General features: G+C 38.2%; 1 protein-coding gene across 4 annotated transcripts in view; it reads right to left on the minus strand.

Annotated features, from left to right (window-relative positions):
* Positions 1-399: 399 nt before the first annotated feature.
* ERG (ETS transcription factor ERG) overlaps positions 400-16,446 on the minus strand; it is a 388,215-nt gene continuing 372,168 nt past the window's right edge. For 3 of the 4 annotated variants that reach the window (XM_063956572.1, XM_063956573.1, XM_063956571.1), the window contains 7 exons: positions 16,162-16,365; positions 14,692-14,772; positions 13,212-13,283; positions 8,985-9,044; positions 7,440-7,493; positions 4,959-5,006; positions 400-4,033 (listed from right to left, as the gene is read on the minus strand). In XM_063956572.1, coding sequence (XP_063812642.1) covers positions 3,513-4,033; positions 4,959-5,006; positions 7,440-7,493; positions 8,985-9,044; positions 13,212-13,283; positions 14,692-14,772; positions 16,162-16,365 — 1,040 coding nt within the window. In that variant the 3' untranslated portion in view covers positions 400-3,512. The remainder of the gene's footprint in view (positions 4,034-4,958; positions 5,007-7,439; positions 7,494-8,984; positions 9,045-13,211; positions 13,284-14,691; positions 14,773-16,161; positions 16,366-16,446) is intronic. The other variant, XM_063956574.1, reaches the window with a different exon arrangement.

Genomic DNA, 16,446 nt, shown 5'->3' on the forward strand with positions numbered 1-16,446 from the left:
CCGGTTTCCGGACCTCTTCACGCTTCAGCATCTGCAAGGGGGTCGGCGGCGCGGCTCCGGGACCGGACTCCACGGCTGGGCCTGTGTTCGATCCCTCTGGAGCTAATGGTGTCCAGTAGCCAAGCAGCAAATCCACTCTGCATGCAGGTGAGTTTACTACTTTCCCCCTAAGTCCCACGTTGCAGTGATCCTGTTGCCAGCAGGACTCACTGTAAAGAAAAAAACCTAAACTAAACTTTCTCTAAGCAGCTCTTTAGGAGAGCCACCTAGATTGCACCCTTCTCGTTCGGGCACAAAATCTAACTGGAGTCTGGAGGAGGGTCATAGGGGGAGGAGCCAGTGCACACCACCTGACCTAGTAAAGCTTTACTTTTTTGTGCCCTGTCTCCTGCGGAGCCGCTATTCCCCATGGTCCTTTCAGGAACCCCAGCATCCACTTAGGACGATAGAGAAAAGTAAATGACAATGGCACCAGATTAATTGTTAGTTCAATCATTGATTAAAATGTGTAAAAAAGTACTACTGCTTTGTACTGACTTTACACTTTACATGGAAACATCTTCCCATTAATTCAGCTGTCCATACTGAATTTACATACAATAAACCATTTTATATAATGTGCTGGCAACAGAAATGGCTTCCAATATAACCGGTAGCTTGGCAACAATCCATTTACCCGGAATCCTCTGGGGTTATTAAATTATAATTTGTACAATTATCTTTACTACCTTCAAATTTACAATAACTGAAGTTTACCAGTTTATATTGGCGTTTTAATGTATGCATATAAACATCAACAATGTTATAGTCTTCTTTGCATATATTTTGTCCAGTTGTTTGAAATAAAAATAAAATGAATCATTTATTAGGGTTCAATTATCAGCATTGCATTTGGTGCAATTTTTGCACTAAACTATAGCGACCAATTAGACAGTAAGTTTAATTGTCTAACTGGCACAAGTCGGATAAGAGCTACTTGCTGATTGAGTGCTTTGATCCAGTGCAAATTTGTTGCAAAGTTCAATGTCAGGGCATGAGCACTAAACTGTTTTATTTCCTTCTAAATAAAAATGACGTATAGAAGTAACACTTTGATGATGTCGTGCTTCCAACAACACAGTTTGACCAATCAGTGTAGGGCAGGGTGACAACAGGAGTGAGAAATTGTTAAACAGGAAACAAGAAAGTAAGGTAAGTGCTTGGTATAATATACAGGATTGCCGTAAAATGCTTCAAGTCTTAAGAGTTTTGATTAACAAATATTTTGCTACAAAAAAAATCCTGTAAACTTTTTGGGATTTTCTATTTTCAAACAGTTTTTTGAAGGCAAATAAATTACACAGTTTGGCAAATGAAAAATTAAGCCATATGTTTCTAATTCTATAACCCTTATTCAGGGTTAAGCAATGTTGAAATACTTAGAAATAATTACTTGTAGTTCACTTTCTAAATATAGAGAACAATTGTTTTGTTATTTAAAAATTATATACCATGCTCATCTACTGTATGTAGGTAGTTAAGCATGACTGAAACAATTTTGATAGTTTAAAATTTGGCGGTGCCTCATTTTGGACCAAGAGGAGCAAAAGTGAAACTGTTGCGCTATTTCTAATCTAAAAAAGGGAAAGGTTATTGTATGATTTTTGATCAACATGTTTATCATACTTAATATTTGTTTTAGAATCACACATTTGTATTTTGGGATCACACATTTGTAAATTATTAAAAGTGGATGCAGGGAAAAGTTAAATAAGAGTTAAAAAAAAATTCAATTGAAAATACCCAAATGCCACAGATACACGTTTAAGAGAATTGAGGTGTTGGTCACATATAAAAATGCTTAATGCAAACTACTAAATCTGAATTGCCATGCTAGGCCAAGCTTAATGTATTGCATGCAAACTGCATTCTAAGTACTAATAGTTCATACTGTAAACATTAAGCAAACAGAGTTTAAATTCAAGGCCACAATGTTTTTTTGTTTTTTGTTTTTTTGTTACTGTTATTTAAATGTCCCTTCTTTGTTCCTTTGGTTGGCCGAGCTCAACTCGTAGTGTATAAATGCATAAGTTATATAATTATATAAAAATGAAAAATACCATTGACTTGTATACTTCAACCTGACGAACGCACAGCGTTCGCGACTCAAATAAAACTGGCGCCTGCTTAGAAAAATCACACACAAAAACAAAATAGAGTTCAGATTTTAACAAGGAGGGAACTTCTGGTATATGCAACCCTATCTCCCTCCAGTAGATAAAACCATTGGGTATAAACTCCACCCTGAGAGCATTAGCAGTGAAATCGGAGAAGGCCTCTGTAGGATCCCACCAACAAGTATTTGCTTAAAACTTCAGTGCCACATTAAATTCTCATGTTGCCACATGCAACACTTTAGAAAATATGTCACACTTGGTAATGGTTACACGTGAAATGTAATACAGCATTAACATTGCATCAAGATTCTGTATCCTACATGTGTATGAATGCGATTGGTCCAAAATATTACATATATGTAAATAAAAAATGAGATTTAAGACTCATCCTTCTCTAACATCAGACACTGCATCTCTAAAGAAAATGTAGGGTGTTGTATACTGCACTTTATATATGAGGTCCTGAATGTTCCTTTAAATATCAGACAATTCCAGTTTTAAATCGTTAATTACTCTAATCTATACTATTTCTCTTTGATCACGGCCTATTTTGTTCTGGATCTTGGATTTCTCCTTCTAGAACACTGATTGTGGTATTATATAATACTGTTAGTATCTCTCAAGCAAGTCTTATAAAAAAGTTTGTTAATTCCCCGTAACGTCAAATCTTCTTTTCAATAGCTTGTAATGAGGAACAGAAGATCTCTTCTACGTGTCACACATGTGTTTCTTTCAATATTATAAACCTTCCAATATAAAATTTCCATCCAAACACATTCTCGGTTCCACAAAATGGCTCAAACGTCTTGCTGAGATAGATCAAGGAATGTAGGAAGTTTTCACAGTTTTCCGACAATATTTATTTTCTTTCCCCATCAAGTGAAGTTTTGTCAAATTTTAGCCGTGATATTGTGTCATTGACTCCATTAATTTTTTTCTTTTTTTTATCAGTTCAATGATCCTGTTTCTATGTTTTTACACTTAAATACAGGTAGTTTCTTCTACAAAATATATGCTGGTAGTCTGTGTTGTCTCATATATAGTTTTTTTTTCCGTTTTGTTTCTATAAAAGTTCATCATTTACCACTGTTTTAAGTCATTCCTTCAAAAGGCTTCAACTAATAGCCTAAAACACATATTGGTCCAATGCTTTGATGTCATCCTATATTGCATCATAAAGCATCTGAACTTCGTTAGTAATTTGTTTTTCATCCCTAACCTCTACAAAAAGTTTGTTTTGGCATACAGTATTTCCCATTTTCAGGCACCTGTTATGAAAGGCATGGGTAACTCGTCATGATCTCCTAGTAGAGCTGCTTGCAAATTCTAATCCATAGTAAAGTCTTTGCTGAAGTGTTAGTAGTAACTTCCAAGATGAGAAGACATATGGCTAGCCGGAAGCCGGGTGTTTGGATAAATACTTCCAGTTGGTGAATTCCAGTAGGGGTTTGGAGCTGCAAAGAAACTGGATGATGTCACGGGCAATGCTTGAGGGTGAGGAGCAACAAAGTTCATCTTTTGGGGGTGAGCATGATAAGAACCCATGTAGGGAAGTTCAGAAGGGTATTTGTACATTGATGACTCTGGTGGGTGAGGCTGAAGTGCTTGAGCAATCCCGTGAAAGTCAAACTTGTAAGCATAGCGCTTGCCATGGACTTTAGTCATAATATTTTTGTCATAGTAATAACGGAGTGCACGGCTGAGCTTGTCATAGTTCATGTTGGGTTTGCTCTTCCTTTCTCCCCAACGTCTTGCTACCTCGTCCGGGTCGGTCATCTTAAACTCTCCGTTGGTTCCTTCCCATGTGATGCAATTAGAGTTTGAACTGTCTGAGAGAAGTTCCAGGAGAAACTGCCAGAGTTGGATCTGTCCACTGCCTAAAGAGACAATGGTTGGATGGTTAGAGAGAAAGTAAACAAATAACTTTTGGAATTCACATTACCATTGATCTAAGAATATACTAGAGTTGGCTACAATATAGGCAACATCAACTAAAATGTTTTTCATATTTTCCTCTCAGTAACTGACAATAATGTCCCACATCTATAAGCCAAGCAGTGTAAAGAGTTTCAGTGCAACGTGGTCATTCCTCTGAAATGCCAATCAGGCCTGGAGCCACTTTTATCACAAAAGGTTATGGTGAGACATTGCGGTCTGTCACCTGCTGTATACTGCCATTCTCAGCTTGTTCTGCTAAAAACCTGCATAAGGAGTCCACTAACAATAAGGGAGTGCCTACAGTGATACTAGTAGATACATGTATGGTGGTTGGTAGCCATGGTTGTGCCTAAATATTCTAGTAACTAATTGACATGGTGGAGAGGAAGGGAAGTTGTAATATTTTGACTTCCTTTAAAGTTCATAAGAAATCAATTGACTCAATACATGATAATATACAGTATATGTCACCTGTTATTTCCTGTATACACTGTAAGAATAGGGATGGAGGAATAAGGAGTGGAAAGTGGAGCATGTTAGAGAAGAAGGTTGGTGTATACAGTAGGTAGACCATTGCTTGGAGAAAGCTCAGAAAGGTGTATAGTAACTCTTTGAGTTGGTGTAGTCTTGCCAGAGAGACAGAAAGCAGTTACACACATCTTACAGTAAATGCATATGAATATTATGTAGTATTTAACATTCACATAAAACACAATGCAATCACTGAATATATAACATCTAAAGTTTTTAGTATTCTCTTCCATTCTTTTTACACAGTAGGCAACAGTCCCAGAAATCAAAGAACAAGTATCTAATATACATTTTGTTACACATCAACTCTCTAGACATGTTTTGTCTCCGCACCTGGATTTGCAAGACGGCTGCTTGTTGGGCCAAGAATTTGATAAGGATCTAAAATGAGAAAGAAAAAACCATAGTTACTATTTCTCTCTGCATGCTAGCACAGGGACTTGCTAAACAATTTCCATCCACTACTGTAAAAAATGGAAGGACAATATCTAATTTAGGTGGTCATTCCGAGTTGTTCGCTCGCTAGCTGCTTTTAGCAGCATTGCAAACGCTAGGCCGCCGCCCTCTGGGAGTGTATCTTAGCTTAGCAGAATTGCGAACAAAAGATTAGCAGATCTGCTACCAAAATAATTCCTAGCAGTTTCTGAGTAGCTCCAGACCTACTCCTAGATTGCTATCACCTCAGTCCGTTTAGTTCCTGGTTTGACGTCACAAACACGCCCTGCGTTCGGCCAGCCACTCCCCCGTTTCTCCAGCCACTCCTGCGTTTCTACCTGGCACGCCTGCGTTTTTTAGCACACTCCCGGAAAACGGTCAGTTTCCGCCCAGAAACACCCACTTCCTGTCAATCACACTACGATCACTCGAGTGTGGAAAAAAAATTGCTCAAGCTTGTGTAAATCTACAGTACAATTTAGGTATACCAATAGCGCTAGTAACACATGTTCACAGAATGATATCTTACATCGATAATGTGGTTTAGCCGAAGGAGATGCTGTGGATAGCAGGCCACAAATCGACAATAGGTTCGTATCTCAGATGTATTCTCATAAACGAGGATAGGGGTCACATCAACAATGTGGTTTAGCCGAAGGAGATGCTGTGAATAGCAGGCCACAAATCAAATCTCAGATGTATTCACCTCATAAATGAGGATAGGAGTCACAAACAGAGAGAAAATATAGGCATGTAACAACTATTGTGGGTTAGGACATAGGACCAGGCATCAACACCGTTACCCTCCCAGGCATCATGCCTCTGATGAAGGACTAAGGTCCGAAAAGCTTCAGGCGTGGTGACTGACGTATTTGGGGACTACCATTGACCGACACAGCTTCCTGTTACCAGTGGGTAGGAGATTCCGGAGCTCTGATCTGCTTCCTTGTTGAAGACCTGGGAGGGTAGTGGTGTTGATGCCTGGTCCTATGTCCTAACCCACAATAGTGGTTACATGCCTATATTTTCTCTCTGTTTGTGACTCCTATCCTCATTTATGAGGTGAATACATCTGAGATTCGATTTGTGGCCTGCTATTCACAGCATCTCCTTCGGCTAAACCACATTGTCGATGTGACCCCTATCCTCATTTATGAGGTGAATACATCTGAGATACGAACCTATTGTCGATTTGTGGCCTGCTATCCACAGCATCTCCTTCGGCTAAACCACATTGTCGATGTAAGATATCGTTCTGTGAACATGTGTTATTAGCGCTATTGGTATACCTAAAATGTACTGTATGCAGAGCCGGCCTTAGGCATAGGCAAACTAGGCAAATGCCTAGGGCATTTGGTATGCTTAGGGGCACCAGCAGCTTCTGCTGATTAAAATGATATGCGGCATGCCTATATTCTGTGTGTGACTGCGGCTGTATCTGCATACAAATTGCTACGTTGCGTGTATTCCTGGAAATCACTGTAATGTAGCATTTCGTATGCAGATACAGCTGCAGTCGCACACAGAATATAGGCATGCTGCATATCATTTTAATCAGCAGAAGCTGTTTGTGCATCCTAGCCATGTAGTAAAGCAAATAAGATGCGTTTTCATAAATAAAAGGTGCCCGACGTTAGCAGAGCTGCCAGCTGACTCATGCCAGGCATCTCGTGCAGAACTAGCGGCGGTGCTAGGGGGCACCAGCCAAAATCTTGCCTAGGGCATCATATTGGTTAGGGCCGGCTCTGACTGTATGTTTGACTATTCTGAGACTAGTGAAGAGTCTCATTCAGGTTTCACTAAAGCTGCATTTAACTATTGGCGCTGTGTGCAAATTACCCTCCTTTTTATTGATTTGTGTAAATCTACTAAGTTTTGTGTTAAAATACTTAGCGCATGCGCGCTGCGTACCATGCACATGCACATTTTCCACCTAATCGCTCTGTTGCGAAAAACGGAAACGAGCGAACAACTCGGAATGACCACCCTAGTGCAGAGGCTGCAAAAGTGTTGCCTCCGTGTCATATTTTCATTTAAGATGGGCATGTAGATCTTTTAACAAGTTAAATTTGGTTATTTATACTCAAAAGTTTAAGAAGGAACAAATCTGGGTGTTCCACATTATTGCAGAGTGGTCTAGTGTATGAGTCATTATGGGGAAATGTCTGGAGTCTCTATCTTCTGTATTGATGTAGCTTTTTCCCGGTTGGTCTGATTTCCTCTCACTGACTAAAGGCATACCGGTAAGTTGGCTGGATTCTGATTAAACTGGCCCCAAGTTCGTGGAATGACATGCCTGGGTTTGTCTTATTGCACATCACTGCGAGTTATGATAGTGTTTTATTATGTCATACAAATCTCATGAAAGAATAAACCTACCTAGTTGGGGTCTCGGGTCCTCTGTTTTGGGCACTGCAGTAGGTGGCTGGGAGGCTGAAAGATAATTTGCATTGAGTTGTAAATAAGTTACACATTTGCACAGTTCTGTAGGTTGGCTGAGGATCAGCCTTTCTCTCAACTGCAAGAGTTTGGCAATAAAATGACACTGGAAGGCATTGCTGTTTTTAACACAAACACGTTAAAGCAATGGTTCCCAAACTCGGTACTCAAGGAGTACTAAAGACGGGTACACACTGGAGCAATATCAGGATGATTTGCCGTTTCATAAAGACTCATTGTTTACTTCTCCTAGCGTTTACGGATGATTTGCATGCTCCCGCAGTCGTATGCAACGTCATCCTGTTGGCTGTGCTGCATGGCCAACCAGATGATTTGGCAAGCAACCTGGTGTATGCTAATGAAGGACAGAGCGATATATCATTCCACCAGCCATTAAATTGTGTAGTGTGTACCGGCAATCAGGCTCAAGGGAAAAACGTCCCTTAAAATGGGTGGATTGACGGTTGATCCAGTGTGTACCCGGCTTTACAGGTCACATTTTCCAGGACATCCGGCAGCTGCACTGTGTATCACCAACTGTCACATTTGAAAACCCCACCGGTGACTTGAAATCATGAATTGTTAGTGCTCCTTGGTGACTAAGTTTGGGAACCATTGTGTTAAGGATCACTCTACCTAGGAACTCAACCCTCTCCCAACTAGTAGAACTGTGTGGGTTCCATGTCATATTTTAGGTTAAGTCACCCTTGCTAGAGCTATAATGACTTCATAACAACCAGTAACAGTTCAAACTTGAAGACAATATGGGGGAGATGTATCAAACCTTTTGAGAGAGATTCTGTAAAGTGGAAAAGTTGCCCATAGCAACTAATCAGATTTTGTTATTTTATAGACTGTGCTGGATAAATAACAGAATCTGATTAGTTGCTATAGGTAACTTCCCCCCTTTTGTCTCTTTAGAAGGTTTTATATTATTTTCTATCACAGGTGCTGATTGGACAGAGGAGTGGCACCGTGCAGTTAGTAACAATGCAATGCTGGGACATGAGTCATCTCAGTGCTGGTCGACGTGAGATCTCCCAAATGCCAATTTCCCTTGTCATAAGACTCTCACATGGTTCTGCTAATTGGGGAGAGGAAGATGTAACCCTTTAATGTTGTATTCACAAACAACTAATGTAACAATTGGTAATACAATGAAAGAAAAGCGTGATCTTTAAAGTGACCAATGCGGAGATTACCGTTAGATTTGCCATATTGGAAATATATATATCGGTCAAATTTCAAAGTTTTGTTTACATCAAAAAAAGATGATGACCCATGTTGAAAATGTAATGAGATAGCTGCTGCACCACCACTATCAAAACCTAGGTTGCCTTCACTCTCTGCTTGCTGCACTTTATTACACTTCCCCACTATGAATAGCCAGTAATGGGGCACATGGTTTACCCAGTACATGGAACATTGGCTATTACACATGGCTTTCATGTGATGAGTAGACCAGAGCTAGATGATATCACTTACCTTTAGACTGGGGTGTGGGGTGGTTTGGCCATGCAGACCTTCTCGGTTCATATGGTAAATCTGCAGAAGGTATACGTATTAATGTGTTATTTGTAGCAATTATACTGACAGATAGTCAATGCCGGATTAAGGCTTTTGGGAGCCCCAGGGTAACAAAGTTACCCCCTCCAAAAAAAAGACCACCACCCCCCCCCATGCCACCATGGGACTCACCATGGCAGCATGCTTCCAGCTTTGTCCTCTGCATGCAAGGCAGAGCGGCTCCCCTCATCAGCGGCATGATGTGTCAGGTGCAGCTGATGAGGGGACTCAGGTGCACTGTACGTAGTATGTGGATGCACAAAACAGAGCAGCGGCATCCCTTGTTCGGGAACAGGTGCCGCTGGGCTCCTGTTCTTAGCAATTGCTGGGTAAGACTGACCCTGTCTGGGGGGCCCCCTGAGTGGTGGGGCCCCGAGCAACCGCCCCTGTAAAAAAAAAACACACACACCCTGATCAAACATAGGGCCTGATTCATGTTTGTAAGTAACGCAAGAAAGGCAAGTAACTTTAGGTCTGTAACAAACCATGTTGCGATGCAAGGGGAGCAAATACATTTACATTTTTTCTGTGCAGGGTAAATACTGGCTGCTTTTGCATGTAGCCCACAAATGAAGGACAGCTTTATTTTTACACTGAAATTGAAATTTCAGTATGAACACATCCCACCCAAATCTAAATCTTTCTGCTCATGTTACATTTGCCCCACCTGCAGTGCAACATGGTTTTGTCCCGTTGCTTTACTTACAAACACGAATCAGGCTCATTATATGAATGTATCTGCAAAGAAAACACAACTATCAGCTGACAGCAGATTCCCAGTGTAACTACAGGCTATGTCATCTACCCCGATGTTACGGGCTAGTCGAATGTTACTGAGAGTACCTAGAAATTCACTTGGAAAAAGTGCTCTATGTACTAAGCCTTGGATGGAGATAAAGTGGATTGAGAGAGTGTCATTTTTCAAACACAGCCTGTAACATGGAAGTTAGGAGTTTATTGGCTGCTACTTTATCTCCGGCTTAGTAAATAGACCCCTAAGTGACATATGGTGTAATGCAGCCTATAACTTCCCTTTTGTCCAGGGACATCACTGAGAATGCAGCCTATAAATTAAATTGGGGTTAGTGACATCACTGAATGCAATTTAAATATTTGTTGTATCATGTTTAGAATAACCCCACGCTTTTATGCACTTGAAAAGTATTAACAAACTGAATGAGCAGCTACCATTTTATATTGTTGTTCTGCGAGGCATCGATGGGACAAGCATTTGTAGGGCATGCTGTTTCTTGTAGTGTCATTTGGTGGATCTAGGGGTGATGCCAGATGAGTTGGCTCTCAATTTACAGTAGATATACTTTTACATGTGCTATTATCATGTAGCATACAGTAAGCATTTATATAACCCAGAGTGGATGCTATTACAGGTTGAGTATCCCATATCCAAATATTCCGAAATACGGAATATTCTGAAATATGGACTTTTTTGAGTGAGAGTGAGATAGTGAAAACTTTGTTTTCTGATGGCTCAATGTACACAATCTTTGTTTAATACACAAGGTTATTATAAATATTGTATTAAATGACCTTCAGGCTGTGTGTGTATAAGGTGTATATGAAACATAAATAAATTGTGTGAATGTAGACAAACTTTGTTTAATACACAAAGTTATAAAAAATATTGGCTAAAATTGACTTCAGGCTGTGTGTATAAGGTGTATATGTAACATAAATGCATTCTGTGCTTAGACTTAGGCCCCATTATGGTATGCAATTATTCCAAAATACGGAAAAATCCGATATCCAAAATACCCCTGGTCCCAAGCATTTTGGATAAGGGATACTCAACCTGTATCATGTAGCATTATGATCCACCAGCATCAGAAAAGCCTTTATGCGGCTGGGTGGCTTAACCATATCTTTGCAAATACTGTATATGCAACAAATTTTCATGTAGTGTTCAAGTCTTATTGCTGATAGTATTTGGTTGGGGAAACCCTTTTTCTTTTTATCACTGAGCATGCAGCCTAAAAATCCTCTTGGAACCAGTGACAACACTGAGCATGCAGCCTAAAAATCCTCTTGGAACCAGTGACATCACTGAGAATGCAGCCTAAAAATCCTCTTGGAACCATTGACATCACTGAGAATGTAGCCTATAAATTTACTTGGAACCAGTGACGTAACTGAGAATGCAATCTATAAAGTCACTTGGAACCAGTGACAGCACTGAGAATCCAGGCTATGGGGGGAAACCAATTAGACCCGATCCATTTTTGGTGGATCAAAATGTCCGGATGTTTACTGATGGTCATTATTGCGGAATCCAATTAGAGGCCATTTTGATCGGCCAAAAAAGGACCCGCGATCATGCAATAACACATGGGATACAGGATAATCTCCCAATCCCATGTAGTATCGCGGCTCCGACAGGCCACTTATCACGGACTATGCTTCAGGTGCCTGAGGTGACCTGAAGCATAATCCCCTATAAGTGTCGGCATCATGGCTAATAGTATAGCCCCCAGCAATCCAATTAGCAGCTGTAGAGTACCGCTGCTAAAAGGATACCACCCTATAAATTCACTTGGAACCAATGACATCATTGACAGTGCAGCCTATAAATTCACTTGGAACCAGTGACATCACAAAACAGTAGTTGGGGCTGCAATCCAGGTTCTGTTGTTGTAACTAAGGAAGGCTGAACACGAGGGAGCTCAGACTATTTTGTTCTTTTGAAAACCACTTAATACTTGTCATCTAAAGTCTATACTTTTGACGTTTATAGGTTCATTTAAATATAGTTTATTTTTCCATGAAAACGCATGTTATGAATTATAACAATCAATATATGGAGTTCCCTATTAGTGCATTTCCATACAGTCCAAGAACATACTGGCAAGTTAATTGGCTTCTTCCAAAATTAACCTGTACCCTTGAGTTTAGACTGTAACCTGTGCCCTTGAGTTTAGACTGTAACCTGTTACCTGTACCCTTAAGTTTAGACTGTAACCTGTAACCTATTCCCTTGAGTCCAGACTGTAACCTGTGACCTGTGCCCTTGAGTTTAGACTGTAACCTGTGCCCTTGAGTTTAGACTGTAAACTGTAACCTGTACCCTTGAGTTTAGACTGTAACCTGTGCCTTTGAGTTTAGACTGTAACCTGTAACCTGTACCCTTGAGTTTAGACTGTAACCTGTGCCCTTGAGTTTAGACTGTAACCTGTGCCCTTGAGTTTAGACTGTAACCTGTGTTCTTGAGTTTAGACTGTAACCTGTGCCCTTGAGTTTAGACTGTGACCTGTGCCCTTGAGTTTAGACGGTAAACTCCACTGGGAAAGAGAGTGATTTGAGAGATTAAGGGGGAGATGTACTAAGCAGTGAAAAGAGTGGAGAAATGAGCCAGTGGAGAAGTTGCCCATGGCAACCAATCAGCTGCTGTGTATAATTTAATAGTATGCAAATTATAAATGTTACTTCAATGCTGATTGGTTGCAACTTCTCCACTGCCTCATTTCTCCACTTCTTTCACTGCTTAGTACATCTCCCACAAAATAGTCTGTAATATATTTAATAAACTACTGATTTTCAAAGCTACTGCTTTCTGTTAGTTATGGCCACAGGATTTCAAAGGGCAACAATATTACCAGTAGTGTTTAGCAATATTATTGCTCTTTGAATCCAACAACCACAACAGCCAGAAGACGGTGAAGAATATATACATTTATGCAGGAACGGACTGGGACCTCTTTCTGGCCCTGGCATTCGTGTGTGCGCGCGTGTTGAAGGCATGCGCGCCCACGTAAAAGGGTGTATGCCGCGAGTCAGGGTGCGTGAACTCACACTATGCCCCCATGTTGCTTAGCAAGGAGGCACTACGGGCGGTGGTAGCGGGAGACAAAACAGAGAGCCGGGAGCTGCGCGCTGCGTTTCCGGCTCTCTGTGGACTGGACCGGCCAACCAGCCCAACCGCACTTCTGAATTTGTCAGAAGTGCCAGATGGCCAGTCCGGCCCTGCCTTTATGTAAAGTGCTGTGCAATTTGTTGGGGTATAGGAGAGCATCCCAATAAAATGGTATCCTGCACCAATACAGCAATACATATTTTTTTCTGCATTTTAACTTTTTGAACATTTTGCAATTTTAAAAATTCAAACACATATAACAATAAAAATATAACAAATACCTGGTCTGTTGCTGATTCTCTGAGTTGCTTCAGGATAAACTGACGCGTTTGGGAATATAAATGTTGCACCTCCTACAGAAAATTATAACATTATCAAGATGAACTACTGTATGCATCCATTATTCTGACTTTCAAATAATGTATTTGCAAGGCCTTATACATATATGTCATTATTTAATCACCATATTATGGTTATATACCAGATTCATGTTTTCGCCCAAGCAATCCTCGCAGGATCTAATTGCATATGAGAAAACGCTGCCTATTTGTGTAACAAGTCATTATAAAGAGAGATGAATAAATCTACACTGATACACTGACTTATTTACAAACACAACAATTTAAATATTATTTACAATAATTTTATGAAATTCACTAGCAGATACTATTATTTTCTAAAACATTTTTAGGTAATCGTAGAAGTTTATTGAAAGGTGAACAAAGTGCCTATGACAAGAGAAGGTGACAAAAAATAGTAAGGTCGGTTTCTGAATCTTCAAAAAAAGTGAAGAGCCACAGTAGAGAAGTCTTTCTGTAAAGTCACACAATTCTGGTGACATATGTATTACTATGATGGTGTTGTGATGGGCATATAATTGTGCCTTAATATGGGATGAGCTGGAAACAAATGAGGGTATAGGGGCTTTACATGAGGATTAGGTGTATTACTACTGTATAGCAGAATCTACATGCAACTGTAGAAACAACATCTTTCGTGGAGAGTGCACATTTTTTAAGTCTTCTCTGTTTTAGCAGGTGTGCCTGAAACCTAAAATGATTACATTGGATATGGTGGTAATTGGGAGCTGCCCATTCATTTAATTTATTTGCAGAAACCCATTAATAAGTTCAACCACTGTAAATATAATATTAAAAAGTAAAGTTGATTTACTTGAACCAATAGGAGTCAAAATATCCTCATGATGTCTTGAGTTATTAAAGATATAAAAGCCATATTTGGAGGTGAAATAAATGAAAGTTGCAATCTTAGAAAAAGGTGTAATTGTGAATTACACATAGTGTTTCATATTATATATTTTGGTGTAATAGCTTTTCCTCTGGACTCCTCTGCTATGAAAAAGGCCAAATTACCACTGATATTTCTATTTTACTTTCAGTGACAATACAATACTTAAAAAGTATTTTTTTTATGAATTATTCACTCGAGAACAATAGGTGTTCAATTAACAGACAGAATAATTACATATATTTATTATTAAAAGGATTAGGTTATTTAATGACACACTACATGGGGAAACTAAATAAAACAGTTTAAAAATATTTTAATATACCTTTTGATACTTAGGAAAAACTAAGAGCATTTTTTTATTAGTGTCTGCAAATTTGTCAAAAATCCATGCAAAATTTTGAGAGCTAAATTAGTGTAAATAACATATGAAACTGTAACAGAAAAATGTAACAATATAAATTTTGTTTTAATCCAACAGACTGACAGAACTGGCAATTGTGCCTTTATTACCTGTGTTTCTAGCATGCATTAATCGTGGCGAGTTTTGTAAGGCCTTATCAACATCATCTGAAGTCAAATGTGGAAGAGGAGCTACAAAACAAAACAAAGCAACACCAAATTGAAAAATAAAATTGAGAGGTCTTAAAGGTCAGCTAGAAGTTTGAAAAATCATTAATTTATTTTTAGGATTTTTCTGCAAAATCTTGGAGATGATCATGTCACCATATATTACGAGTTCCTTATTTTGAAATAACAGTGTTGGAAAATGTAAAATATATTACATAGTAATCCAAAAAGTCTTATGAGTTTTGGATAGTATAATGAATTATAAGGTTGAGATTTGTTATTCTCAATACTGTATTAAGATAACTACAATGTCAACCTATACTCTCCCAGTACCATTATTATTATTAATTTTATTGTTAATATTAAAATTACTATTGTTATTATTAAAATGTTTTATTATTTTTAATATTATTATTATTACAGCTACAATTACAATTTAAAACAAATAAGATTACTAAAAATAAAAGTAATACTAATTATAATATTACTATTGATGATGATAATAAATATATAGTACATCTTACACCTAATTATTTGTTTACTGAATATAATTGTTACTATTTTTATCTATTTTGTTTTTTCTTACAGAGCAATATAGTGTTAAATATATTATCCTCAAGGTATGGGGAATATTAGTTAAAAATCTTAAGTAATTATTTTGGATTATAAATGATCTTCAAATGTAATTACAATAAACTAATTAATTCCATTTGATTTTTTACACATATATATATATATATATATATATATATCCACTGTCTCTAAATATCTATCTATCTACTGTGTGTGTATATATATATATATATATATAAAGATTATTCTGAAAATTCAGAAAATGGAACTTGAAAAACATACTATTGGGACTTATTAACACAATATTAGTTAGATAGTTCAGTACTGTTATTAAAAACATGGCCTCTTTGGTTGTAACGCTATAACCAGGTATACCCTGAAATTTAACTATAAAAATATCCTTTCTGTGACCTCTGTTCAAAAAGATATTTGTTGCAAAGTTGAATTCCATATTCACAAAATAGTGAGGTGTTTTATTGCAATAGGTCATATTTACTGTTCTGATTCTATAAGCAGAGCATATTGTTACAGATTTTCATCAAATGTTAGTTGTTTAATCAGGCTTTGGTATGTGCATTGATTTATGTATGCAGATCCTCAACCATTTAAAAGTAAATAAATAATATAATATGGTATTAAATAATGTTACATATAAAAGCTCCATTTTGTTGTACAAAATTCCTTAATGTTACAAAAACATAAAGTATCCAGGATACAGTTATTTTTGTCATAAATACACACATACAAAAATTAAATGCTCAGTTTTACTAAAAAGATGATGTTATATAGCAGATATTTTCAATAGTAAGTGAAACGCGTTACAGTAAGTTACTGTCTTACTTTCTCTGAGGTAGTGAAGATGCGAAAGAAGGATATCTGCATTGTAGCTTGGGGTTAGCCGGTGGAAATCCTCTTTGGTCATTTTGCATAGCTCTTTCCCATCAATGTTTTGGAAAAGCATCACGTCAACATCTGGGAGTCCATATTCTTTTATTGCCCATTCCAGCCACTGTCGTACATGATCTGTGCTCCACAAGTTAGGGTCTAAAATTGATTAAGATATATTATTAACACCATTAGGACACAAATCATTAAAAAGTAAATTTAGAAACTTAGAAACATTCT

The sequence above is a fragment of the Pseudophryne corroboree genome, chromosome 2 (assembly GCF_028390025.1).
Source record: "Pseudophryne corroboree isolate aPseCor3 chromosome 2, aPseCor3.hap2, whole genome shotgun sequence".
Classification (NCBI taxonomy): domain Eukaryota; kingdom Metazoa; phylum Chordata; class Amphibia; order Anura; family Myobatrachidae; genus Pseudophryne; species Pseudophryne corroboree.